This window comes from Orbicella franksi, chromosome 6 (assembly GCF_964199315.1).
Source record: "Orbicella franksi chromosome 6, jaOrbFran1.1, whole genome shotgun sequence".
In the NCBI taxonomy this organism is placed as follows: Eukaryota; Metazoa; Cnidaria; class Anthozoa; order Scleractinia; family Merulinidae; genus Orbicella; species Orbicella franksi.
The window spans coordinates 1,729,835-1,757,102 of record NC_138150.1 but is presented as its reverse complement, the minus strand read 5'-3'; the positions used below and the strand labels follow the sequence as shown (position 1 = coordinate 1,757,102).

Below are 27,268 nucleotides of genomic sequence, written 5' to 3'. Positions count from 1 at the left end.
TATCTGATGGATCGGGGTTTGTATATAAGGGCGCCAGTTAAACTTGAAAGGCGAACTTTACTGGTTTTGACACTCTCAGCGACACTCTCCACGCGGTGTGTAATTGGACACCAGCAACAAAACCGTTGTCCAAGGTAAACGTGGCAACAAAATACCCGAAGATCACCTGAGAGTTTGAAATATGCCTTTCAGGCGTGGGTGGGAGCGTAGGGGCGTTACGTTGCTGCCATAAAGTTGGAAGATTTCTAAACAACATCTTATGCATTTCGATCAAATGCGCGCAACATGTTACGCCCAACAATGTTGCGATATGTTGCGTTCAAATGTTGCGATCGTTTGGCCGGGGCTGAAGAGTACAGACGGATAAAATTCTAATTTATGTAAGCTTTCAAGTTCAACTTTCAGCTGTCAAACTGTCAACTTTTTAACCACTGAGATTTTATTGACTTTTTTTAAGTAGCCAATCAAAGAGAGGAAAGCTATTGACAATGGTCGCGTCATTTTGAGTGAAATTCACTCATCTTTTTTTACAGCAAGTTTACGCCGTCTTTTCCCCTCATTTATTCCCGGCATTTGACCATTTTGGGGTCTTGTTATTGTAAAAGGCAAATTGACGTCAGTTTGTTTATGCGTTTGTCCTCATTTTTTACTATTGCGCGGGCGACTGGGGACGAGGCAGCCCTGGTGAAGCAGGTACATTAGAACCAGTTAGCGACTTTGAACCAAACGTTTTACGCCCTTGAGTGACGACTTAGTTATAACTGTTACATATATTGATTTTCAGTGCTACACGGGTTACAAAGGTTAGCCATTTATCTCAAGCCTCTAACTTGAAAATATTCTAGGTATCTAACTGCATCAAAGCGGAAAGTATCTCTTATTCGTTTTTCTTTTGATCCTTGGCTACCTTCCAACGAAAAAGGAGCCCGATTCTCTCTTCTAGAGAGAACGACCTGGACCGTCTGAGAATCAGGCCAACGAAAAAGTGGTTGAAAACAAGTTTAACCCGAAATAGCGATCTCGTTAAAGATGTTCCGTAACACTGCCTCGTCAACAGAAATTGAGAGGCCACAGGGACAGGGCTCTACAGTCTTCTCTCTCTTCTTTATCCGTAAACCAGCGCCAGTCCTCTCTGGCCATTTTTGAAATAAAACATTTTCTATGATAAAGAAGTAAATTCTGTTGTCATGGGCGTTGGACAACGAAAGAGTCCCTCGACGAGAATCACACAACTGACGTACAGCACAGCGGCAGAATGACAAAGAGTGTATTCCAAAGGGAAGAGGTTCTGAAATGATATTTATTCACATTCGTTACCTGTACAATTTAATGATTACTTTTTCGTTCACAAAAGAAAACGGACGCGATAAGATGAAATCTAAAACTATATATGACTGCATTTTATGCCGGCGTCTGGATTGCAAAATTTACCACAGCAATGAGTTATACCGAAGAAGGTTGGCAGAGGCGTGACATGAAGACTCTCGTATATTGAACTCTAAACCAGTAAAAAGTTCTACCGTTTGTCAAGCAAACAAGTCACGACAGTCTGCCGCAACGGTCTGTCACGTCACTTTGTCACGACAGTCTGTCACGCCAGTTTCCAGAAGTGAGTCAGGAGCCCATCACTAGGAGCGTGTAACTACCCCATATTCCTGTCACGGCAGGAACCTCACAATCATAAGCACGGACGTAATTTTTAACCGAAGACATCATTTCACCGGAAGATTCAGAAGAAAAGTAAAATGAACAAAAAAAAAATTCCTTACTGATGCGCGCTCATGTAGACCAGAACTGACCTATTTCGCGGGAAAACAAGCCTAAAATAACCCGGTCTGTAAAAATGCCGTGACATCGCCTGGTTACCTCGCTGGTCTACAAGGGTGACTCATAATGCTCGAATTACATTCATTACCCTCTAAGGAATTCAAAACCAGGCCCAGTGTTTAAATAACATTGTCCTTGGCTTGATGTCAGCATTTCACGCCTCCTTTTTCATCTTCTTCCATATCCACATCCTTGTTTGCTTGACCGTTTACTTCCGTTGATGACGCCACTTGGTCAGTCACCGGATTTGACGTCTGCTTCGTTTTGTTAGGTTCAGAGTGTTCTTCGAGACGTAATTCCTCGTTCGTGGCCTCCTTGAAGACATCATGCGGTCTCTTTTGGACGGCTCCTTCGCGTTCCTCTTGGCGTGCAAGTCGTTCAAACATGTTAGCTGTAGAATAAGAGAGGAATGCAATAATTTGATATTTAACCTAACGGTCAGTACATGAGAGGACTGGAGTCAAGCTCGTCCTGGTCACCAGTCTTTCTTCTTTTTAGGCATAACACACTGGAGATATCAAAGTTGTATTGTGCATTGTAAATGGGAGATTTTCAAGATATGAAGGGATTTAGCTTTCAACCACACCTATGACCATATCCACTTGAGAATACGAAACAAACTTTAAAATTGCTAATGCATGTGACGGTGAACTAGAAGCTCTCAGGACATGAGCAGTATCCAGCGAGCTAACCATTTCACAGTTCATTACTGTTGGCTCCTTAATTAAGACTCTAGTGATTGATAAACACGGTAGAGACCCTGAACAAGAAGCCTAAAAATATCCAAAGTACACTTTGTTTATGAAGAGGTATGACTTACCTAACACAAAAGTTACAAGTTATAAAATTTTTCTAATGATTGACATGAAACCATTTCTGCTTTTTTCCTGTGCTTACACTACAAGCAAACAACAGTTACATATCTATATTTCAAGTTGAGGCTTTATTTTTTGTTTGAGGTTTTTGCAGCACAGAGAGTGTCTTTGCATCAGTTTGGTTTCACTTCACAATAATCACATCTGGTTATAAAAAATTAAAATTGTTCTGCGTGTACTTTTGTAAAACTCACCAAAAATAACCTTTTCCTTGGCCATATGCTGCTTAATTTTCTTATTCACCACATTCAGTTGTTTCTGAACTTCTCTGTTATTTGGTTCGATTTGCAGTACAAGTTCAAAGTCTTTCTTCGCCAGCTCCAAATCATTGATAGCTACTCTTGCCTGTAAAGGAAACAAGAATGGCATTCGCTCAACAGAAGTTTTCTCGTTATTTGGCATAAAATTTCTTGGAGGCATTTGTTTATTAATCAATACTTTCACCAGTAAAGAAGCATTGAACCTTCCTCATTCTATAGTCCAGGGGTTTCATTTAGGACCAGGCAGCAGGCAAATTGACCAGCTGTGAGAATGATTTTGACCACCTGGTTTGACCATCTAGAGGAAAGCTTCTATTGTAGAGAAGTTCACATCAAAACATTTTGCCTGCCTGTAAAAACCAGTTGACCTCCAGCTGAAAACGTTCATGAAACCCCTGTAGTCACTTACAAAAATGTACAAAAGATGTCACTGTTCATGATTCAAGTGATCTCACTATAATTACTACAAGAACATACCATTCCTCGTCTGAACATGGCCTTAACATTTTCCTTGTCAATTTCAAGAACCTGCAAAAGCAAGAGGACAAAGAAATTGTACCATTTCAGAACAAATGCCTTGTGATGGGCTTATTTATAGCCCCAGCCCACCCTTCAAAGTATCTTGACTCGCCTGACAATAAAAACACCTCTCACCATATAATCAGGGTCATAGCTAGTAACAGGCAAAATGCGTCACTGACAGTGACACTTCAATATATCTTTTCATTCATTAGTTCCTTCCGAAGTGACTTTGGTTTTCAGTGATCATAGCTCTGAATGCACTACAATTATTTCATTGCCATTCACAAGGCCTACATAGGTAAACTAAAGATCTTCAACACACAACCTTGGCCATGTCGAGCAATAATTCTTCATTTGCCTTCTTGAGGAGATTTTTACAAAGTGTAATGTCCTTAACTGAACCACACAACCTACAGCAACTTGGATTTCCACTATCAGATGATTAATAAGTTTTCTTTGGTGTTTGCACAATATTACCGCCGGACATTGCTGCAGAACAACCTATGGTTCCTGGTTTATTTTGGTGACAACACATCCTGCACTCCCGTAGGCTCAGAACAGACGAAATTCCTTCCTGGTCCACTCCTCCCTTCGATAATTTAATTGTAATCTCCCAGATTCTGGGAGAAACGTGACCAGACCTAACCCTATCACACATGACCAGACCCTCTCTCGCTCTGGGAGGGCCGAAAGATGACAGACTCTTGGAACGAAGTTGTGATTTTTAAGGGTGAAAGTAAAACACTGCTAGCAAATAAATTAACTGAACAATTAACAATGACTCAGTCATCATTTTTGTCTGGCTACAACCCTAATAATCATTCCATACCTCTTGAGATTTGAACACAAATATTATACACCAAAGGTATATCTGTAGCCTTTAGAAGGGATGGAACTCAGTTGGCAATTGGCAGTTCCTTCATGCTAGAAAAACTGGGGGGAGCTTTGTATGAGTCACTCTGGCCCAACCAATTCCTTTATCTTCCAATCACACTAAAGCCTCGTCAACACTACCCAAGAGGAATTTGAAAATGGAGGTTTCACTCTGAAAACACATTAAAACTTTTCCATCCACACTAAGTACGAGAAATTTGAAAACACAACAATCACCAGTCATTTTGGATTTGTGTTTGAGTGAAACTCAAGCTGGGAAATGTCATGATTATCGAAACATCACAGTTTTTTGAAAAGCTCCATTTTCAAAATGTTTTCGACCCACACTAAAGCGCAAAGCCGGCGTTTCCAAATTCTTCTAGTTGGAAGAGCATTTTCGAAAAGCTCCATTTTCATGACAGATTAGTGTGGACCAAAGGCCTAACAAGAGATTGAAAGAAACCTCTGTTTTCAAATTCCTCTGGTGTAGTGTAGATGGGGCCTAAGGATTTGTCAGGATAAGTTTAACTTCCCAATATTTGTGTTAACCAGGAGATAATTTAAACAAAGACCACACTGTTGAAAACAGTTCACTAAGAATGAGGAAGGCTGATTACCTTTTCGCATTCTTTAATGCACTTGAAGTTATTATGAAGTTTCAGATGACAGGCAGCCAGGTTAAGATGGCCAGCTAACAGGATGGGATCTCGTTTTTCTTTCTCCTCATTGCTGAAGTACCCGTCTAACAGTCTCACCACTCTGACATATTGTTGAAGTGCTATGCCAAATTTCCCTTCCTGAGAAAAAGAGCAGAGCACTTTTTTAAACGCTTTCCTTTCCAGGAAAGATGGTAGCGTCCCCTTTCACGGCGACCAAATAACACAGGCACATCACTAAAGTGCAAAAGTTGGTCATCTCATTGCATGTTGAAGCGAACATCAGATTTAAAAAAATAACTAACCTTAAAGTATTTTGTTCCTTTTTCCTTCAGTGAGGACGCCATTGTGATTTTTTCCTCATTTCCTAGCTCCCAATTTTCTTTGGCCTTCAAAAGTTAAAAAAAATTAATTTTTGTTAATAACACATGTACAATACTGTAAGTAACATTTCTTATTCAGACTACAGGGCTGTAACCTGTAACACCTGCTATGGCTGAGTATGTTTGAAGAGACAGTAGCATGAACTGCACACATGTAAAATTGCTTTTTCTCATCGGCTAAAATATTTGTTTTAATAAGGGGATTTTTAACGTAATTTGTTATTTTGTAGCTAAGGGAAAGCAGATTTGTCAAAACTAAGTTATTTCAAGGTCTGTTTGAGTTTTTTTAAAAAATACTGACTTATAACTCGTACCATGTTTCCGGCCTGTCGGGTCGCAGCCTGATCAAGTCACCAGTGCTAACCAACTCATGCAAGTAATCTTTTTTTCTCTACGACATCTCGGACCACAGATTTCTACGTTAAATGTGCCATTTGAAAGCTAGGTGAATGTAGATTCTGCAGTACGTAGTGATTTACCGGCCACGATATGTTAAACAGTTAAAAAAGCATGCTGTATTTCACTCTACTTTCCATTGAATTGCAACACGATCCATTTATCTCCCAACCAGTCATAGTGCTAACTCACGCAAATCATTTTTTTTCCATTACATCTTCAAAGATTTATAAGTTAATTATGCCATTTGAAAGCAAAGTGAATACAGATTCTGCAGTGCATTCAGATTTAGAGGCCATGATACGATAAATAGCCAAAAAATCATGCCATTTTAAACAAAAAAAGAAAATTTGTTTACTTTGTTCATCAAAATGTAAATTCTCTTTGCTTGTGCCATCATTTCCTCAACAGCTTGTGCTAGTTCTGTGTTTCCATTGAGTTAGGGAAATGATTTTAAAACCGATCAATGTGCATATTTTCTTTGGGCTATTTTCTGATACATTTTATCATAACTGATGTTAACTCACATTTTCAAATGTCCTCAGATGAATGATGTATTCTAGACCAGCATTTTCTGGAATGCCAAGCTCTGGTTTTCCTGCAGCACCAAATCCCCATTTTCCAGGATGAATCCACACGTGTGCTTTTTCACCCTTATTCATCTTCAACATGGCCTCCTCAACACCTGCAAGGAGCCCTGCCTCTGAACCTAAAAGCACGCAAAGTAAATTATTACAGTGAAACCTGTATTAAACAGACACCCTTGGGACAATCACTACTGTCCACTCAAAGAGGGTGTCCACTCTAAACAGGTTCTAACATGTTGTGCAATAATAGTTAATTATTAACCTTTTTGCAACACAGTGCAACACAGTGTAAGATCAAAGACTGCTCATAGCACAATGTCCAGTCAGTCAATGCATGAATCTGGAATAATCTACTTAGCTTTAAAACAACATTGCTGAACAATGTTAAAGGAGTCTGAGTTGAGCTTTTAAAAGTAAAAGCCCATGAAGTGTCCGCTTATTGCAGGTTTTATGCAACAAAATGGCTTAATATTAGCGTCCTTGTCCACTTAACAAGTGTCTGCTGAATGCAGGTTTATTTTACAGTAAATGTGAGAAGAACATTTTGGGACTCAAGCTGATGTCCAGTTAATAGAGGGTGTCCACTTAAAGTGCACCTAACCCCCAAATTTTTTTTTCACTAAAACGAATCTAGACTTTATTTGAAGCATTCGGGCGAAGAAATTTTTGAATTTGGTTGAATCCTCGATTTTCTATGCCCTTTCAAAGTCGCGCTTGAAGGTTTCACGACCGCGTTTTAGGGAGTCTGGGGCGGCGGTACCTGATGACGTCTACCCAGGAACCAAACACAATAGCGCCTCAGTCAACTCTCTGTATTTGCTCGAGAAAATGGAACACAAAACTAATCGTTCCGATGTATTTTGGGACTAAAACGTCCAAGTTTTGTCTCAGAATCATTTCTTTTTTGTCACTGGAGTCAGAGTTAAGTTTCGATTCGGAAGACTCCGAAATAAACTTCGATCGAGCACGTTTGACAACTGTGAACTCCCTGCTTAGAGCTTTGAGAGCAATTTACAATATTTCAAGCGACGAAGGGGAAGACTTCTTTGCGGACGAGTTGCTTGTATATTAGGAATGGAAAGCTAGATACGAAGTGGAGGAGCAGGCAAACGAAAAGCAGGAAAGAAAACTCAAGGACTGCTTTGGATGGTAATTTCGTCAACTAAACATAAGATTCCCACGCGTGTTTATAGCCCGTTTACATTTGTCCTTAGCGAGAATGTATTTTATCAAGGTGTGATTGTTCTGTTAAATCCAGCTTGCGTTTTACTTTCAGTTGAATGCTTCATGTTTATAAGAGCGACGTACGTGTCGCAGTTTTCGAGACTTGATGACCTCCAAAACATTGGCTTCGATAGATTGAAAATCATATTGTTTGGACCTGTATTTTTGAAGCTGCGGGAAGCAAGGCGGAAGGAAACATTTCATACAATTACCGATTTCACATTGTCACACATTTTAAGTCGTAACTCCAAATAACCAATGTAAATTGTTCTCAAAGTTTGCAGCGAAATTCGTCGGATAAGCGAAAAGGATGTGTTCCCTAAGTGGTCCGCACATGTTACGCGGTCATATTTTTGACGCTATATCACAGAATCGTTGTCGCACTGCTGATTTCCAAACCTTCGAAAAACTCTGTGAGTCTAACAATTTTGTTATCATGTAATTCTAAAGGATTAATCTTTGACTTTTATCTAAATCGAAAGAGAAATAAGTGTTGGTTAGCGGCGTACAGTTGCGATCTATTTACATATCAGTATAACGCTTCTTGATCATGATCGGATCACACAACTTTGTATGTTACAAATACTGCGGGATTGGAAGATATAGGTTGTAGGTAGTATTTCTACAAATTGCTGGTTAGCTTTAAGCAGAAAATTTATGAAAATAGCGTTCGAAAGTCTGCGGAACAAATTCCAGTGAGAGTTCTTCAATGGTTCTCACAGATTCAGTTCGCTTGTTTCGGTTCGACAAAATCAACCATCGTTTACGTCTTTGTTGTACCATTAGCCGATCATCGTCAGTTAATTGTACAGTATATCTTTCTTTAAATCTGGAATATTGCTGCAACAGCCAATAGCACCTCTGGAAGGCGTTTCTGCGCACTTTTCGAATGTGTATTGCACCATCCTGAAGGAAATGAGAGGACGTGAGATATCCAACCTTCCTGGGTAGACGTCACAAGAGCCGCTAGACCCATTCTCCTCAAACTCGGTCGTGAAACAAAATGGCGGTGTTTTGGAGCTATTTTCGAGATTTTGTCGGGGCACAGAAAATCGAGGATTTAACAGAATCCAAAAATTTTTTCGCAGAACTATTTCAAATAACAAGGAGATTCGTTTTAGTGAAAAAAAATTTTGGGGGTTAGGTGCACTTTAATATGGGGTCCGCTTAATACAGGTTTCACTGTATCAATAATGAACTCAAGATAACCTGCAGTACAAGCAGAGCAAGGATGCAGCCTGGATAGATTATACAAGGGTGTCTTGTGACCTACCTTCTCGCATAGGAAAAGAAACCTCACGATCTTCAAACACATTGCCATTGTACTTGCCAACAATGTGAGCTAAAGGAAAAGCACAAATTAAGGAAATGTCAGAAGAGATGACTACTGTCATCTACTTGTTACCATCAAAAGTGGTCAAGTTTTCTTCCTAATAACAAAGTAACAAAAGAATTAAGGGAATTTCACTTTTTTCTACTCTGTGAGATTCCATTTTTGAAAAGAATGCTTCTACATTTCCACCATGATTCAATTTGAACCTTGAATTTTGATTGCATTCTACTGCTTGGCTTCATCCAATAGGCATGTACGAGTTCAAATTTTCCAAAATTTGCATAATTTGCCATAATTTGCCACCAGAAACTAGCCATGAAGATTTTAATTACTCATCTTCCTTTCAATTGATAATGCAATTTTTATGCCTCTTCAGTGACTGTAATCAGTTCTTCACTGTTTAAATCCTGTAGGTAAAGACTGCACATGCGCCAAGTGACCCATCAGGCCAGTGCTTATCCCAGTTTCTGTAGCATAAAGCGACTAGGAGTATTTCTACTCCTGCCTAGCTAGGATGCTAGTCCATCACAGGGTTACCCCCAGCATTAAGTTCACCAGTACCCATTTATACACCTGGGTGGAGAGAAGCACTGTGAGAGTAAAGAGTCTTGCCCAAGAGCATAACACAAAGTCCCCAGCCAGGGCTTGAACATGGCCTACTCAATCTGGAGACGAGCGCACTGACCATGAGACCACTGGGCCTCCCACACAAACTCCTGTGGGATAAAGGAAAATCTAGTAAGCTGACCTTCACAAAGAGCACCAGTGTTGGGAAAGTCGTAACCCTCCCCTTTCTCCAGCACAATCTTCGTCACTTGTCCATCCCTGGTAATATCTTCTCCCTTCCATTCAACTAATGTAATATTAAACTGAAGAGTGGCATTCGGCGGAATCTTGTTTCCACTTCCCTCTTGACCATAAGCATATTCTGGCTTAATGGTGAAGAGGCTGGTCTCACCAACTGTCATTGTGGCAACAGCCATGTCCCATCCCTGAATAACAAGGCCTACAAGTCAAACACAAAATTATACTCCTTTAATCATCAGCAGCACGGGAAGTGCAGTGGGCTGATGGTTTGTTAGCACATAAGCATAAAGCAGACATACATACAGATGCAGTCAGATGTTAGTAATGGTATCCGGACACTTTGCTCCATGGTTAGATTGCTCCAAGTTGTCCCAAGTCAGTTCGCTCCAATCTACATATAGATTATTCCTCGTTCTTTCATCCACTCCAAGCCAAACTTGGTAACCTGTAAGGAACGCTCTAACTTCTGGTTGGACTGAACTTGGAGCAATCCAACCATGGAGCGCAATGACTGTAAACCTTAACAATTAATTCCCTAACTAAAGGCAGTTCTAAGCAGGACTTTACTGTGTCTGTGTGTGAAGCTTATGCTTATGCTTCTAAGCTAGTGAGAACCAGGCCTTGGTACTGTTAATTCAAAGCAGTTTTAATCCAATATGCAAGTTGTGGGGATAAACGTCTGTTCCAGAAATTTGGACAACTGTGAAAATCTACTTCTGAAGAGAAGAATGAGAAATAAACCTTTTTTTTTTAAACTGTCACTCCGGTTGGGACTTAACAGTGTATTCTATGCGATTTCTAGTTGTGATTTTCTAGAATTTTAGATTTTTCGTAGTGTCTGCCTCTATTACTTGCATTGTTGTCAATAGTTGTCAATTTCAAAAGATGAAAATTAATGCAAATCATTTGTAATCTTGTACACTGAACTCTAAAAAATGTCAACAGAATCGACGCAATTTAAAAGCTCAGTTTTCGATATTAATGTAACCTTAAAATCGAAGTTCAATGAGAGAATGACATGCTGTGCTAATTCAGCTGACTAATTTGACTGGAAGAAGAAACACTATTGTCAAAAAAATCTTGAGTAAACGTCGCAGCGATCAGAAAAACATCACGTTTCTCGATCTACCGGTCAGCTTTGCGTCTCCTTGTGAAGGCAGCAGCATGTCAGCTTACCTTTTCCATGTTCAAATTCAAAAGGCTCCCTTTTGCCGACATTCGAGTCAAACTCTTCTCCAGTCATGAGCTTGCCGGAATAATAAACCCTTACTTTGCTTCCGATCGGCGGCTTTTCTCCACCATGCCCTTCCACTTCAATGAGTTTTCGCACTCCGCCATCTTTTGCCGGTGAAATATCTTCTCCATACTTTGCAAAATCGCTCTCTACTTCCATGACTGTTTCGGAGTGTCCACTTGAACCTCCTGCCGCCATTTTCGCTTTCCAGACGATGGAAGACGATGACGTCACAAGATTTGATGCCAGTCTTTTGCAGTTTTGAATTGCCGCTGATTTTTTACCATTTCTTCCTGTGGAGGGGAGCGGTGGGCCCGTTTATATGGGTACCCGAGACAACCCTTCCCCCGAGTTACCCTGGCCGAGCTAACTTCTCACTTATCTCTTTGCAAAATTCAACCAACTATTAACTGGGGATCGCGAGCCCGTCTCGAGAGCGAGACAACTTGGGTGGGCGAGTTGTCTCGCCTCGGCCGGCATGTAGGGTAACCCTGGCAGGCCAGGCGGGACAACTTTTCTTCACATAAACACTTTCGCTAGCCTAACTGGGACAAATCTTGGCGTGACGAGCGTCACGTTATGCCTAGATTTAGGATTGAAGACGAAGAAGAGAAAATTAAGAATTAAAGTTGAGAATTAAAGAAGAGAAAATTAACTCGGCAAAACCCACTGAGATCGATTGAGCGAAGGAAACTCAAAGAAAGAGGGATATTTGCACGTTTGATTGTTTAACAAAGGTTATGAATGATCATGCAGAGTCAACTTTGTCTCGGCCCTCAGAGACAACGTTTATATAACAAGCTCGAAAAAGTTGCCTCAGGGGAAGGACTGTCTCGGGTACCCAAGACTATTTAAATTGCGCCTCAGTGGGGGATCCAAAGTTACCAAAGGGAGGGTGAGAAAGTTGTCGCGAAGAAGGGGAGGTAAGTCGGGGAAGGCCGGGATGGACCGGCCTTTTTCGTGCATGAGTTTTCAATTTGATCTTCGCGAGCTCTAAGCGCACGGAATAGGTGTCACAGTATCTGATTACTGAGCTGCAAAGATGGCAACCTCGCTGACTGTTCTCGTGTTAGTCCCGATTTTAATATCGTTATTCGTTTTCTGTTCAGATCGTGGCTTGGCATCAAAAACACCGCTTAAAACAGACATGTTTAGCGACAAGACTCCGTATCATTTCACCAGTAGAGACATCGCCATCGAGAAACCGTCTGGATGCGAACCAGTGCATATCAATATGGTGATACGCCACGGGTCACGATATCCTGGAAGCCATCGCGTCAAAAAGATGAAAGAATTGCTTGAAAAGATAAATAGTTTCTTTCCGAGTAATTCAACATTTCGCTACAATGGCCTTTCGCTTCCGTGGAGCATACCAGCCGACATACTGAACTCGGCTAGCAAAGAGATGTCAGCGCTTGGTTCGGAGGAGATGTATTCCATAGCAAAGCGTTTCCTTACAAGATTTCCCGGCGTCTTAAAACATGGTTACTCCAATACCAATTACAGTTTCGTTGCCACGGACAAGCTGAGATCAAGTCAGAGCGCGATAGCGTTTGCTCAAGGTCTGTTCGAGGGGACGGGACACTTAGGACTGGCGAAATTTCGGCCAGTGGCGGTGAAGTCTTCGGGTTCTTACGATGATGATGCAGTCTTACGAATTTTTGAAGCGTGTCCGAAATGGCAGAAGATTACAGCGAAGAGAAACTCGGAGTATCGAAAATTTCTGAATGGCCCAGAAATGCGTAGAGTTGCCCGTAACATCGCCAAGAGGCTGGGATTGACTAAGAAAATAACTCTTCGTCCTGACATGGTCCTGGAAATGTTTTTGATGTGTGCATTTGGCATTCAGACTGATAGCGCAGACTCCAGCTGGTGTGCTGTGTTTGAAGAAGCAGATTTCAAAGTTTTGGAGTATCTGAGCGACTTAAAGCTTTATTGGGAGCGAAGCTATGGTCGTAAAATCAACTACAAAATGGCGTGTCCACTTTACGTGGAAATAACAGACACCTTTGAGAGTTTCCTGAAACAGGGAAAGCCCCACGGTATCTTTCGATTTGCACATACGGGAACTGTTATTCCTCTTTTGACCATGTTAGGACTCTATAACGACTCTGTGCCTCCTCGAGCGGATAATTTCAACCAACAAGCCAACCGAACATTTCGTGTTTCAGATGTGGTCCCCATGTCTGCTAATGTTGCACTTGTGCTGTACAAGTGCAAACGTGACGGCGCTAAAGTGAAAAACAAACGTAAGGGGGATGTTGAAGAAAAGATTAATTGTAAAGGGAAGTGTCGAAGAATGGGCACCGAGACGGGCGAAAATTCGATCGAGGGTGCATTTCATGCATCTGAGACGAGTGTTCAACTCCTAGTGAATGAAGCCGCTGTTCCAATACCAGCTTGCGGTGGAAATTTGAACTGCAGTGTACAGCGGTTTCTGTCCTACTATTCCCATATCAAGGACAACTGTGACATCAAGAAAATTTGTGGAACACATCGAAAGTGTAAGAAACCTAGTAAGGGACCCCAAGATTAAATTTTTTTCTGTTTCATTCCGACACCACATATCATCATTGCCTTACAAAGTTGCAAAGTGTTGTTGCGTGTCAGGGCCTCCTGTGCCTGTATGATCAACGATTGTAAGTTGTGGCAACATGCTGACACGCTTTCGCACAACATGTTGCTACAACTTGCAATACAAGTAGTAACAGGTACAATGATGCTTAGCTTGTATGACAACCAGTTGCCACAAGTTACAAGAACTTGGAAAATATTGACGGTATTACCTGGCCCTTATACTACGCGCGACAATGATAATCGATGGTGACGATGATGAACAATGATCAAAATGGTGGTGATGATGATGATGATGATGATGATAACCATGACGATGATGATTGTGACAGCTTGAACAACTAAACTGCACGCTTATTAGATATTTTACAGACTTTTACAAGTTAACTTAGCGCAGCTGTAGTGCATTTTTTATCGGTAATTCGTTAGTAACCTTTACATTTACTACATTGATATTACTCTGTGAGGAAACGTTTTTAATCTGTTCTTAGCCAATTTTGAAGTTGTAGCATTCGTGTGAAAGCTTAATCAAATTGAACACTCATCTCACTTTTTTATGTATTGCATTAAATACTCTATTCCATGAGATGTATAGAAAATACCGTTATCTCCGTTACAAGCCATCGGCGGCGCACTTATGACTTCTACAAATCATTATGTTAATATTCAATTAGCAAAATTCATTTAATCTTGCTTTGATCTACGCAATATTCTTCTTTCAAATCAAGCAGATGTAACTTGACTGCTATATCATAACCTTATTATATGTTCACGATAATCATTACTGTTTTATTATATCGGTTTACAAAAGCTTTTGCAACACTGTATGTATTTATGGTCATGCAAATAAAGCTAGTTGATGTTGCTATGTATATATATACTTAAAATTGCTTAGCCTGACAATCCAAGCCAAGATTAAATTTAACTGAAACCAATTTTTTCCTTTTCCAAGCAGAACAAATCGGGAAGTTCGGGGGTATTAGGGTTTCTCATTTGAAGCTGCCGGGTCGAGCTGGAAAACAAGATTCCTTGCGGACCACCTAGGCTCAATTTCCGCCGCGCTGTGTTCCTCTTCGAGAAGGGGAAGGGGCGCGGACCCCTTTCTCGAACAGTGTCTGGTAGTCAAGCGTCATTCTCGACCCCAGACCTCCGTTTTCTGGACTGAGCCAGTCATGAAACTCAGGGGAACTATGAGCGAACGTAGCCAAATTCTGGCTATGCTGGCCACACAGCGCATGCTTTGTCCAAGACAAAGTAAGTGCAGTGCTGCTGGATTTTTACAATGGACTCCCTTTGGGAGCAGCATGTATTGTTCACCCTTTCTGTCTACATTATATATTGATGTTCACAAATTCAACTAATTTTCAAAAATGCCTGCTTTAAAATTCGTCGACATGTTTTCTCAAGTCTCCGCATTTTGACACGAAATTCTAAAATTTAGGCATTGCCATGATTATGTGGAATAAATGGCTGAGTTCGTCCTCAATGCATTCCGTTTAAGGACTACATGGATCATGAAGCGCTTTCATTGTTTCAAAGGAAACGATTAAACTATTTTGCGGGGTCCCCCAGAGCTATTCGCGCTCTGGGGCCGGGGAAGAATGATCGAACCTACGAACCACCTTAGTTCAATTTGCCTTCTCGTCGAATTTCAGTTTCGCTTAAATTTTCATTGGATTCGACCAGAGCTTTTACTTGCTTCTAATAGTTGTTTCCACTCTTGCGCACACACTCTTAGCTCGTTTGATAAATTGAAAGAATCACTGAGAAGAAGGGAAGCCTCTGGGACCATGGTGGTTCCGCTATTGTCATTCACAAAGAAGAACTTTCTTCTAATCAGGTATTTGTCTTCTAAAATTAATACGACCGTTGTTATATTCAGAAAGTAGATTTTATTGATCAACATACCAAGCTAATTAGGACTGAACTGTTATTAAGTGGTTTCAAGTCAGTTAGTTGATCAGCTCGGTTTTACGGTGGTTCTGATCACTCCCTGAACTGAAGGCAAGTCTTATTAGTTAAGAAAATGAAACTTTGTTGACCACAGTGCTAGCACTGATGTATTGGCTCCGATAGCTAACAGGGGATCTCGTCGTGACAATGCTTATGTATTGCTAGGTGTTCATTTTGCATAACCAAAGACATTCAACGAAGGTTCGCTTTCAATGCATGATAGCCGTTGTCAAAGTTAGGTTTTTTGTTAAAGTAACTATACCGTGAACTACAGTAGTTGCGCAAGGATAGAGAACGATAAACCTGCACTATTCGAGAATAACCATTTGGAACATTCGACATATGTCATCCGAACTGCACACCGTTAAAAAGTTCCTGAAAAGGAAACATAATGCTAGCCTGCGGAGAGGCTCCTTGCGAGCGCGAACGAATTCGCCTTCCGAATTCTTTACTTTTGCACTCTTCGGCTCCCTTTGTTCGCCGATTTTTTCCGTCCTCGCCGAGAGCCTGTTCGCAGGCTACAAAATGCTGGTGAAACGCCTGGCGTCTCCGGCGACCGTGATAAACGGTTTTGCGAGCAATTGAGAACACAGCATTTCGTCTCATTGTAGGACACTTTTTAATGCCTGTTTGCTTTTTCATCTGCCGCCTAGATTAAAATGCCTTCAAAGTGTCCACGATGTGAAAAAACAGTGTACATGGCCGAATTGAAGAAGTCATTGGCGCGGGAGCTAAGTGGCACAAATCGTGCTTCAACTGTAAGGATTGCAACAAGAGATTAGACAGCACAACCTGGTCCGGCCACGAAGGTAAGTTTAATTATATGATTCTGAACTATAGTTATGAAGTTACACTTGTCTGAAAAAGTGTCTATTTTTATGCCAGTTACCCCGTCTTAAGCGAATCCACATCGATAACGGTATTTCGATCCTCAACAGGCGAAATCTACTGCAAAGGATGTCATGGCAAGAATTTTGGTCCTAAAGGTTACGGATTTGGCGCCGGAGCAGGGGCCCTGACACACACACAGTGATAGCGTCTCCAATGTAACACTTCAGTTCGGTTCATGATGGAATGATCAAAACTTGTAGCCTAAGTTGTCTATTTTTATTGGCTACAAGGCATTTCGTTTTGTTAACTGTCCTAGTGATAAAGAAAAGCTTTGCCGATAATCCGCAGAGTGGTTTTTCTTGATACCGAGTGGAATTTTCTTTGTAAAGATCTTTGTTTTTGCAGCTTTGAATAAAGATGTTCAGTTGTCCAGCTGGCGCCCATTTTGTGTACTTTTGATCCCATGATGGAACGAGGATAGAAAATATTAACCCTTGAGTACCAGATGAGCTACAGGTCAATATCACAAGCAGCTCATCAAACGATCATATTACTGCCTTAATATCAACCAATGAGGTCGGTCAAATAGACCTTTTTCGCGTGGGCGGTTGATTTGTTGCCCCATTTCAGACCCTGTGATGAAACTCTTGAGAATTTAAATTGCCAAATAGTCGAGTGTATATGAATGAATAATTCTTAGATGGGCAAAAGAACAGTTCTCTCGAGAATTTAATATCACGCGGTCTGTAATGGGAAAACAAACCGCCCAAGCTAAATAGGTCTAGCCTGCGTAACCACTCATCAACTATGTCAACTATGCTAATTCCATTTACAAAATCACAATTGTTCGCGGAATAACGACAACTCTTGTTTTGGACGTATGCTAATTTTGTTCTCAAAATTTCAGCGACTCTGCAAGGGTTTATCTCTTTTCAAAGGATTGATAGTGCCGAATGGTACAAGGAATTGGTTTCTTTAGGGTCAAAGAAATGGTAATACATGCAAGAAATGCAAGGCTCCGTCATTAAATGCAGTCTCAAAGTGTCTCTTGAAATCATTGACGTCAGTTCACTTTGACCCTGGTTTTCTTTCCTCTTTCGGCTACCGTAAATATACAGCCGACCCGGCGGTCCAAACAGAGCGCCGTTTTCCGCCCTGGTTAAAGCGAGCTGCTCCACCGTTCACAGATTAAAGGATTGCCTTAGTCCCCGTCGACACTACTACGCCGGAGAAATATGAAAACGCAAACATCACCGGCCATTATGGATCCGGCTGTGTTTGAGAAAAACTCGGAGAGGGAAATCATATGATTACGTAACACCATCGTGTTCGAAAAGCTCCATTTTCAAATCGTTTTCCGTCTACTAAAACAGCCGGCGTTTTCAAATTCCTCCTGTTTGAGGAGCGTTTTCGTAAAGGCACCGTTCTCGGTCTGGATTAGTGTGGACGGAAAGCCTAACCGTAGAAATAAAGCTGCGTTTTCAGACCCCTTTTCAAATTCCTCCCGAGTAGTGTTGACGGTAAACTCCGATTTGATACCACAGAATAGAGCCCAAAGTTTGTTGGACTCTTGAGCATCAGCCTTGCTGAATTCTTTTTCTATTTTTGGCCCACGTAAAGCGATATTTTCGTTTTGCCATATTTGCACAGATCACACTCTGATCACGCAAAACAACCCTCTCGGACCCTGGCTCCTACGTGGTCAAAGAGTAATGACAGGCAGGCTGGCAAGTGCCGCTCACTCTCTTTTCTGAGGCGGATGTGATGCCTGCAAGAAAGAAAACTGAAATTAAATAATTTTTAAAAAACAACTCACGCGGAAAGTGCAGGCTCTAACGAATTTTCTCAAGGCCAAGCTGACCAAGCTAAGCGTTAGCCTTGCAAAATTGAAGTAAACCGCCCGACCTTCTTCTCAGACACGTGATGTGTTACGTAACTGACGCCAGAAGATTTATAAAAGTGTGGTGGGGTGCAGATGGAAGGACGATTGGCGGTAATGCTGGTAATAAAAGAAAATTTATCATTGAATACGTGAATTCTGTGTCCAAAAAGTTATGTTTGGTTGGAAGTCAAGCGGCCGCTTTTCAAAAGAATAAATCGACATCCGGCTGCTTCGGTATGTGTCCTCGCGTACTGGCCCCGTGGTATCGGCCGGCGCGGTGTAGAAGAGCCGATACTAAAGACCTAACAATATAGAACAGCTAAACAAAGGCTCGTGAAGAAAGGCAGTACAATGATTGTTCCCTTAGTTTAACGATACACCGGGGCACAACCCTGCTTCAACTCCGCTTCCATATTTCTTAGCATTTTTCCAAGAGGAAGAGATTGCGTTACATTATGCAAATAAGCTGTGCACGTGACAGTGGTCCCACACATCGCGCGATTTCCTTTTATGTAGTTTCCCATAGAAACAGGAAAAACCAGTTTTGTGACGAAACAACACGTGATCTACACCGGGATATAAATACGAACTGTCCGCTTCACTGCTAACACTTTCATGGCGGAAAGTGGAGTGGTGATTTCTCCAAACGGGATAGAAATAAGAAATTGGCTTGAGCGGATAATCTTTGTGTGGCAAGTTAAAAACCAAGGTAAGGTCAAATGAAAGGTGTTCTTGTTTTCCTATGAAGTTTTTGGGCAGAATTGGTAAGATTTACGTTCACAACCTGAAAGCGCGCGTTTACCGGCCTTCGACCTTGCCGGCTCGGCTCGGCTCGGCTCGGCTCGCTGCTGGTATTTTTTTAAAAGCCTTATAATTTCAGATTTGAAGTTCCTCTGCCCAGCTTTGGTGGTGCTGTACTCTGCATTTCCTCTTGTTCATCTTTGACTGTCAATGCGCGTTGAAAAAAATCTTTAGCGAAAGCAATACACTATGATATTTCTTATTCGAAACATTTCGATTCATATTCCCGTTTTAGGCGGAAAGTAGAAATTTTGCTGCGGACCGACAGTGAAGATGGTTTTCCTTTTCAGTAGTAGATTTCAGCCGCGCTTGTTATTTATTATCTTTATCTAATGTTCTGTTTTCTGAACATTAGGAGATGAGCAACTTTTTTCAGCGCGCAAATGGCTCTTGAACCGCAACATGGCAACATCTACCGGCAACCCTAGGGCGGTTAAATCGGGTGGAAAAAATTACAGGGCGGGGGGGAAATAACAAAGTGATAAAGACTTTGCATGCCAAACAATTGAAGAGGGTGGATGTTCAGTTTTTAACTAGGAAGTATTAAAATGGCTGATAAATATTTTCTGTATCTGAACTTGCATTGATCAAAACAATATTGAATCTGGAGTAAAAACTTGTGACCTTCATGCACTTGTCAGTAGTATTGACGTGGAAAATATGTTATGTTTTTGGATATTGTTCTCCAGATTTTGTTGTTATGGTTTTTTCTTTTAAAGCACAACTCTCTCTCTCTTTTGTTATGCAATCTTGAGCTTCAATGGTCTTGCCTAAGATCTCTCAAATGTTCAACTGACCTTGTTAATTGCAGTTTGAACATTAACTTGTGAAATAATGGCTTTCAATGGATGTGCAAGGAAGATTTCTGGTCTTCTAAAGTTATCCAACAGGTGTATAAAGCAAGTACACTATAATAGCCAGCCATCATTTGAAGGTAAAAAAAATCATCACTAATTATTTTGATTTTGTCATTTTTAGGTTTAATCAATTTTATTGTATCTACAGAGTCATCTCTTGACTGTGTTCGTGTGGCATTAAATTTGGTTCTTGCTTTCTGATAAAATAGTTAGCTAATTTCTGAAAAAAGCCCTCAAGGGCTTAAGGAGAAAAATCTAGCCTGTCTGGAACCTAGTGCAGATTCCAGAGTTTATGATGTCAAAGTACATTCTGGAGTTTAGAGTTCAATTTTTTTACAATATGAAAAATCATGGAAAAAGAATATTATTTAAGGGCAGTAAGAAATTTAATTATACAGCTCTGTTTGTGCTGGACTGAACAACAAAGTTAGTTTTATTAACTTTATGTCCGTTGTATTAACAGGAGTGGCTGCGCAAGTAGTATGGCATGAAAGGCTTGGATTTGGTAAAGATTATAAGGGCAACCTTGTCATTGTCACACAGTCTCCAAGGTATGTTAAAGATCAAGCTATCATTTGGATCATTTGATAATGTCTATAAATGCCATGGTGGCTTTCAGGTTATTCTGCTTCATAGGAGCAAGGGTTGAGACACAACTGCATTGATATTGAAGAAACCAGGACTGAGTTCTGAATGATCAACTTTATACAGGGTGTGATATAGCTTGGTTAGAACATGGTTTTCCATTTTGCCATATATGAAAATACTAGTTCTGAACTTCTTTTGAACGTGCAATGAAATCAAAAATGCAGAGCTTGAGATTAAAACATTTATGGACACAAAATTATTTATTGTAATACAATACAGAGAAGTCAATTCTGCATCTTAAGAAAATGAGGAAGCAGAATCTATTGGGTTTTATTCCAAAGTATTTGTGTGAATACAAAGATTGGTAACTTGGATGGTTCTTATGGTTTCATTTTGTAACTAGTGGTGGTCTTTTTCATTTTCCTTTACCTAGAAGTTGTCAATAGTTAAACAAGGGATATTTTAAAATGCAGTGCTAATATGCAGAGTGATTTAACCTTTTGACCTTACCTCATAAAACTGATTGTAACTGACTCTTCTATGACAATGATGTTTCTCAAAACAACAGCTTTTTTCATGATAGCCTGAGTTTTGTTAAGTTTAATATTACTCAGTATCTGTATTCGCTATAAATTTATTCTTACAGACTTGCAACTAAACTTGCCAAATCTTGAAGAAGATTTTAATACATGCAAAGCCTTTCTTTGTCCTTTTGACTGTACTTTGACAGTGCAACCTCTACAGAAGGTTTTTTGTCTCATTTGTGACAATTTCTCACAAAGGTTTTCACTTTGAAACTTTTCTCTAGGTAAACCAAGGTATGTTTCGATTCCCACCTGGTCAAGATCCTCGGAGAAGCATTACGCAAAAAAATTAAAAGCAAATTTGTAAATTAATTGTAGGGCATATTCTGAACCTTTTGTAAAATACTTGTAATTAACATGGTGCAGCCCTGACTTACCAAACTTGCTCAGTTTTGAAAAGTTGGTTATATCTGATGTTCTAAATAACTTTGATATCATGACATGGGAGTTTGTTACATCAAGTTCATTATTCCCATAAAAAACTCACAGCCTATATCTTTAGGAAATGTCTGAGACCATTGTACCCTGTTTGTCTATCATGATGATGCAAGTTTGTTAAACCAGGATTGTGATTAATGTACAGGTCTAAACTGTGTACCCACAGATATAAAATTATCTAGGGCATGCAAGAGTATATACGTTAGGCTTCTGGAAAAGTGCTCATGTGAATGTATAGAGTATCACTTAGGGTAAAGCAGTTTGGCCAGAGACCTTCCTGATCCCGAATATCCTTCACCAATGCATAAGAAAGGAACTGTAACTTGGTGGATAGCTGCCAAGCTCTGTAATAACGTAAAAGTATTGTAATCTAAATTATTGTAACCGTAACATAATGTTCAGTGACCAGTTTATGTAATGCAGCGAGATACCTCTTCACAACACAGGGTTTCCTTCCACATATGTAAAATTAAAGGAGTTTATTTTTGAATTTTAAATTTGTCAGGTAAGTATTGCCTTAAAACTATAACTTAACAACCTTTTGTTGGAAATGGTCATACTGTTACACTTGAAATGGAAAATTATACTGTCTGATTTCTCTATATTACCTGCAAATTCATATTTGAGTATATATATGTGAGTTTACTGCAACTTCTTGGTCTTCCTGATCATCTACACACAAAATTTTCTTAATTTTCATCAGTAATTTTCCAACTGAGGTGGTTATTTTATGGTTAATATTGTGTGCAGCACTTGTTTTTAAAGGCCAATAAGCACAACTTGTCAAAGGCCTTATGTTATGTGGTGCTGACATGTAATTGTCAACAGGCAAAGTGCTGACGGGTATGATTACCACAAGCTATATGGCGCTCCGCCCCCAGCAGAACAAACCATTAGAACAACATCACTGAAAAGGGGATTTATTGACCAGGACCTCTGGAGACAGGGTCATTCAAAATCAGGTACCCAATGGTTTTTCATGAAATACAGGAAAGTTTGGTCCTCATGAAAGATGAGTTTATCTTGTGATGTGATGCTCATTGTTCATGAGTGTTATATCTTCTGGCATTATGTAATATGTAATGTGTCTGTTTTGTCGTCTCTTGTTCTCCATTAAAGAGTGCAGTCTGTGGTGCATCTTTCTCAGTTCTGTGGAAAGATGGTACCACATAAATTAACATGTAAAGTAAGTCGTCACAATCTTTGCAAACATGGCAAAGAAGGATTTTGGTGGAATTCAAACCCATGAGCTTTGGCAAACTATTCGGACAGCTTTGCAAGCTGATTTGTGACAGTTGAGAAGTATGTTTGGTTGGTAGACATGACTTCTCCCTCCCCCCTGTTTGTGGTGCTAATATAACTTGACTCCTGTAGGTAATGCCCCTTGGGCAAGACCACAGCTTCCTCGACGTGGTGGCTGTTCAGCGGGTTTCTCTTCCCTTGCTGGTGATGGACAGAGTAGTGGGTCATCGTTCCCTGACTCCATGGATCCCTCCCTTGTTATATTTGACAAAGATGGAACTCTGATTGATGTAAATACTGTCTGGATTCCATGGATGGAAAGCCATGTACGTGAGCTTGAAGAAGCCACTGGCCTTGTTCTTGCTGACAAAATGTATGAAGAAGTGGGCTTCTGTCCCAAGAAACGTGTATATTCTGATGGAGGACTGCTAGCTCATGCAACTGTTGCTGAAATCAGACAGGCATTTGTCTCTGTTCTAGTTAAAAGTGGAGTGGACGAAATAAAGGCACAGAAGCTGGTAGACAACTGCTGTAAAGACTTCGACAGTGGTGGGCATGACACTCTGGAGCCTCTGGGTGACCTTCCAGCAATATTTGAAAGTTTAAGGGCAAAGGGTGTTAAGACAGCTATCTGCACTACAGACAGCCGTGAAGGTACACTGTCAGCTCTTGACAGGTTAGGCCTTATGAGCATGGTTGATAAAATTGTTTGTGGGGATGACCAAGATACTAAGCCAAAACCAGACCCTGAAACTGCACTTGGCATTTGCAAAGACTTAGATGTTTGCCCAAGTCAAACTGTTATAATTGGCGACACTGTCGCAGACACCACAATGGGTCGCTCTGCGGGGCTGGGTCTCACCATTGGAGTTCTCAGTGGGGCGGGCAACCAAAAATTTCTGGAAAAGGAGGCTGATGTTGTTTTAAACAATGTCGATGAGCTTCTCAACACATTGTTTCCAACAGATTCTTCGTCTTCATCATCGTGAGGGAAATGTGATGTCTTATCAGAAATGCTTTTGTTTCATGGGCTATATAAAGAAAAACATAATGGTATTGATTACTTATAGACTGGCTTCAGTACTTAAGTGACATGTCATTGAAATCTGGGTTGATTTGGATTATATAAATTAGTCTCTACTATTACATTAAAATTTGTTCCCCTGGGGGGATACAATTACAGGGGTTTCACTAAGTTTTCACGTAGGAGGGCCCAATAGGAGAGTGAATAGGAAGAAAAGAATATTTTTTGAAGTGAATGTATGTATTCATAATAGGGAAGTAATTAGGTACTGACTTGTTCATCCTAGTTAAGGTACCCAGCTTCCACCTTCTAGTGAGAACCCTGCAATACTCAAGTAAGATTGATTTTAGTACATGAAAATAATTTACATGATTATATGTTATTATCATAAGAGTAACTTAATTAAAAGTGTAAACATATTTTCAGGAAGTAAAATTTGGAGTAGAGGAGACTGTTTTCAAAACAGTTGTATATGTAGGTTTTAATAACATAAAGCAGTTATGCTATGATGATGGTTAGAAACTTGGTACGTTGTGGATTTCCCTTCATTGTTCATCAGAAAGTCACATTTAGAGTATTCATTCTTATTTATTTCCGTAAGGTAACTTTGTCATGATCCCATAATAAACCTGCGCTGTTCTCTGGAAAAGTAAGAGAGCTGTGTTTGTAAATAGCTACAATTGTAGGTTAATTTAGTCTTCATGACAGCCTTGTATATTAAGGTAGTAAGTGGAACCTTTAAGCTTTGGTGGCTTGGGATTACATCAATAATGATATGAGTGTGAATGTGTTTCTATTTTTTCTATCAGTTTTGTATATCAAAGCCACAGTAAATAGTTGAGATGTTTTGGTCGTCGTTTTATCAATATAATTTTGGTGATTGCACTGCAACTCGCTTTTAAACTTCTTGTCGTTTTATCAGAGTTTGATCATGCGTGACTTAATCTAGTTGTGCAGTAGCTGTTAGTTTAAGTGCCTAATTACAATACTGGATATAGAATAAAATTGACAATTCAACTGGAAGTTTAACTTATGCCAACATGTGAGTTCACACATACATCAAAGCCTCCAAAACTCTTGTCAGTAGCCCCCTTGAGCCAAACATGAAGACTAGCAAAAGTAGTGTAGAAACCAAAGTGGTGCGTTATACTGTCATAAAACTCTTAAAGATACTTGAGAACAGGAGTGAAATCTGTAAGTGATAGTGAACAGTGGATGATTGTGTTCTACATTTCTCAAGTTTTCAAATAACCCAGGTGTTTTATCACAGTGTCGTACATTGTTTTGGCTTCTTTCTATGCCTTCACATGTGCAAAATAAGTAGTCTAAGTTTTCTGTTTTTGACTTTGATAACATGACCTTTTATCCAGTCAGACCACAAAGAATCCAAACTACTGCATTGTATTTTGGTACTGTGTGGCTTATGTTTGGAGCTTATATAACACATACTCTGTTTGGCTAATTCTTGAGCATTACTCTCTCTTAATGCCCAGGGGCTGATTATCGGCCTGCAAAAACAAAGCAAAAAGCCATATACCAAACAACTTATAAACATGGAGTGGTTAGCCTTAACAGGAAAATCTCAAACCTTGGCCTTGCCAAGTGCTAGGTTGATACTGCAAAGTCTCGCTTAGAGATTTTGCCATAAAGACCTCACTTGGTTAACTAGTAGCCAAAAAAAACAACAACAACAACAACAAACAGAACTAGCCGTATGATTGATGCTGATAATGTTTCTGCAAGAAGTTATGTGTTGTATCAGACTTCAGCCTGCAGTCTGGCTCTAAGTTTACTTATGGTATCAATATTATGATAAAGCAGATAATCTGAAGTTGTTTTTGGCATAGTCCACTCTGTATTCCTTTATGTAATGTAACATAAAGCCACAGTAATATTTTCAGCCTAAAATTGTCAAAAATAATATTCAGCCAGGGCTGGACAAACAATATTATAGAAAAAAGAGTGTATCCACCCAAACGTAAACTAACTGCTCTAATATAACTCTTTTTTAAGTGATAAATCCCCTTTCTCCAGACAAACTGCCAATAATTTCCAAAATGATGCAGTTTAAAGGAAATATATGAGCTGCTCACAACCTCTACCTGGTTCTCTCTTATTTTCCTCCTTGAAAGCCCCAACAAACAAGTAAACAAAAGCTTCCATTTCATAGCATAAAAATAGTTAAACAATAGCCTCCATTTGACACGGAAATTATCTGTTCCAAGAAGAGCAGTTTTCCAAGAGTAGCTCAAGGAAAACTGAGCTTCAAGGAACAAAATGTCCAAGGACAAATATCCGAGCATATTTTCGCACCAAATGGAGGCTATTGTGTTGGTTATCCTTCAAACATTTTTTACAGTACATACTGTTTTGAGAATTGGGGGATGTTCAGTCATGATGTGTTTAGACCAATTGTGCACGAGCAAGAGTATTTGATAGATTACAAGCCAGGATATTTGTCTGAAAAGATTATCTGTTCCAAGAAGCAAACAGTTAAGTGAGCAAATCTCGAAGATGACAAAAAATTGATATCCGAGCATATTTGAAAGTCAAATGGAGGCTTCTGTGTTTATTTGCAACACAAGGGAGCTGAAAGTAAACTAGGGAATATCACTTGGATATCCCCCAGTTTCAGCTAGGACGGTTGGTTGACATGTTTGGACCAATCATGTACTAGCAAGAATATTTGATTTATTATTGCAAATACCTTGCGCACTTTTTCTAATGTGGGTCATTGGCTCTTGTGAAAAGGATAATTATGTATACCATGAGGCAAAAGTGGTTCGTGTTTAAGACCTTTTCGACCTCTGTTGCAGTGCCACTTTACATGTATACCTTTCTTCCATGCAAATTGCATTGATTCAAGCAGGAATAATGCTTTTAGTAAGTGAACTTGGGAGGGCATTGACCTTTCTGCAAAAACTGATGTAGTGCATACTAGCTGATCCATTAAGATCAGTAGTTACAATGTGTACTGTAATGTATATTTATTGTTAAATTAATTGTGAAAAGATGCTAATATAAGTTATTTCCCCTGGAACCATTTGCATTTGTGAATTATTTAACTGGGTATTTGCGACGTGGTTAATGAGATTCTTACCTCTACTCTCAGCAGAAGGTGGTAACAGACGGACCATTTTTTCAAGGGGGGTGCAGTTGGGCAAATAGTCGAGGGTATGAAATTGTTTTCTCCCCATTAGGTGGTGCATGACTTTGGTGAGCAATAGCTTCTGCAAGAATTGTTTATGAAATCTGCTTAGTAGAAAAGTACGTGCTCAATTTTTTGCCTGTGGCTCTCCTTAAGTGACTTTTTCAGCAGTTTTTGCTGCGCAGGAATATTTTTGGAAATTACTTAACCCCCTTCAAAGAAATAATGGTCCGCCATAAAAGTAATTTAGTTACAAAGTGTGTTGACTATTTATATGTACATAGAGTTGGATTGACATTGTAAAGAAAATAAGTTTTATCGAAATAAAGTATGTTTTTGTTTTATTGTTAGTCTTGAGTGTTGAATCCG

At 39.9% G+C, this 27,268-nt stretch overlaps 3 protein-coding genes across 4 annotated transcripts; 2 read left to right on the top strand and 1 right to left on the bottom strand.

The window, feature by feature from the left end:
- Positions 1-1,270: 1,270 nt before the first annotated feature.
- On the bottom strand, positions 1,271-11,190 carry LOC145490782 (peptidyl-prolyl cis-trans isomerase FKBP4-like). Its single transcript, XM_081469878.1, has 9 exons — positions 10,920-11,190; positions 9,685-9,942; positions 8,877-8,945; positions 6,320-6,501; positions 5,319-5,402; positions 4,975-5,154; positions 3,440-3,490; positions 2,897-3,047; positions 1,271-2,218 (listed from the first exon to the last, which is right to left on the bottom strand). The coding sequence occupies exons 1-9, from the start codon at positions 11,173-11,175 to the stop codon at positions 1,974-1,976; spliced, it is 1,476 nt and encodes a 491-aa protein (XP_081326004.1). The 5' UTR covers positions 11,176-11,190; the 3' UTR covers positions 1,271-1,973.
- An 829-nt stretch (positions 11,191-12,019) lies between these two features.
- LOC145490781 (multiple inositol polyphosphate phosphatase 1-like) lies at positions 12,020-16,767 on the top strand. Of its 2 annotated transcripts, none has more exons than XM_081469877.1 (3): positions 12,020-15,391; positions 16,158-16,313; positions 16,443-16,767. In XM_081469877.1, the coding sequence occupies exon 1, from the start codon at positions 12,020-12,022 to the stop codon at positions 13,511-13,513; it is 1,494 nt and encodes a 497-aa protein (XP_081326003.1). In that variant the 3' UTR covers positions 13,514-15,391; positions 16,158-16,313; positions 16,443-16,767. The 2 variants fall into 2 exon arrangements, 1 of the variants encoding a protein (XP_081326003.1); XR_014049731.1 differs by lacking the exon at positions 12,020-15,391 and adding an exon at positions 15,466-15,555.
- A 2,050-nt stretch (positions 16,768-18,817) lies between these two features.
- On the top strand, positions 18,818-27,249 carry LOC145490784 (pyrophosphatase PpaX-like). The gene is made up of 5 exons (XM_081469879.1): positions 18,818-18,926; positions 19,830-19,952; positions 20,339-20,426; positions 22,314-22,447; positions 22,860-27,249. Exons 2-5 carry the CDS (start codon positions 19,853-19,855, stop codon positions 23,714-23,716), a joined length of 1,179 nt encoding a protein of 392 aa, XP_081326005.1. The 5' UTR covers positions 18,818-18,926; positions 19,830-19,852; the 3' UTR covers positions 23,717-27,249.
- Positions 27,250-27,268: the final 19 nt, after the last annotated feature.